The sequence below is a fragment of the Coregonus lavaretus genome (genome assembly GCF_964263955.1).
Source record: "Coregonus lavaretus genome assembly, chromosome: 38".
Lineage (NCBI taxonomy): Eukaryota > Metazoa > Chordata > Actinopteri > Salmoniformes > Salmonidae > Coregonus > Coregonus lavaretus.
This window is the reverse complement of record NC_140025.1, coordinates 7,840,443-7,841,326: the sequence shown is the minus strand read 5'-3', so window position 1 is coordinate 7,841,326 and position 884 is coordinate 7,840,443. Positions and strand designations below refer to the sequence as shown.

General features: G+C 41.0%; 1 protein-coding gene across 1 annotated transcript; it reads left to right on the top strand.

Annotated features, from left to right (window-relative positions):
• Nucleotides 1-363: 363 nt before the first annotated feature.
• On the top strand, nucleotides 364-611 carry LOC311112068 (putative protein BRICK1; the record flags this gene model as incomplete). Its single annotated transcript, XM_084155047.1, has 1 exon — nucleotides 364-611. The coding sequence occupies one exon, from the start codon at nucleotides 364-366 to the stop codon at nucleotides 550-552; it is 189 nt and encodes a 62-aa protein (XP_084011173.1). The 3' UTR covers nucleotides 553-611.
• Between the last annotated feature and the right edge of the window lie 273 nt (nucleotides 612-884).

The window sequence follows — 884 nt, the reverse complement described above, 5'->3', positions numbered from 1 at the left end:
TGGTCAAAAACTGCTCAATCGTCTGTTAGAAATGACACAAATATGCTGTACTACAGAGATAAAACAAATAGCAGTGCACACAAATGGGACTTCTTATCATGTACATTGCTGTGGCAGAACTGTCCACACATTTCCATGTGCAATATGTCATTAGTATGTAAATTATACTGTAGCTGTAATGACAGTCTTTTAAGATGGATTTTGGCCCCCCACAATCTCCATACGAATTGACTTTCCTCCAGAAGAAATTCAGACTCCACTGTCTAAGACAGTCACAATCTTGAGCAGAGAAAATTGATTAATGGCAGAATTAATCCAGAGACAATGGTTACAATGCGTACTGAGTTTAGCAAACTCGTAAAGATGTCCGGCCAGGATGACCCAGTTCAAAGAGAAATCCACCAGGATTGGGCAAATCGCGAGTATATAGAAGTGAATTCATTTGATATGTCCTGTCGGTCCCGGTTAGCCACTCTTAATGAGAAGCTAACTGCCTTGGAGAGGATTGAATACATTGAGGCATGGGTTACTAAAGGCGAAACCTTGACCTAGCTCCCGTGTAGCTCAGTTGGTAGAGCATGGCGTTTGCAACGCCAGAGTTGTGGGTTCGTTTCCCACGGGGACCAGTCTGAAAAAAGATATATGCACTCACTAACTGTAAGTCGCTCTGGATAAGAGCGTCTGCTAAATGACTAAAATGTAAATGTAGGTCCTCATCATTTCTATCGTTTAAAATTATAATTAGCGAAGAGAGGAGATGTTTTATGTCCTTCCATCCTTTCCCTATTCATCTGTTTCATCACTTGTCACATTGATCTTCTCCTCCCCTCATCCCTTTATCACTCCATCCAATGTCAAGAACGTAAATGAATCTATTACCAATA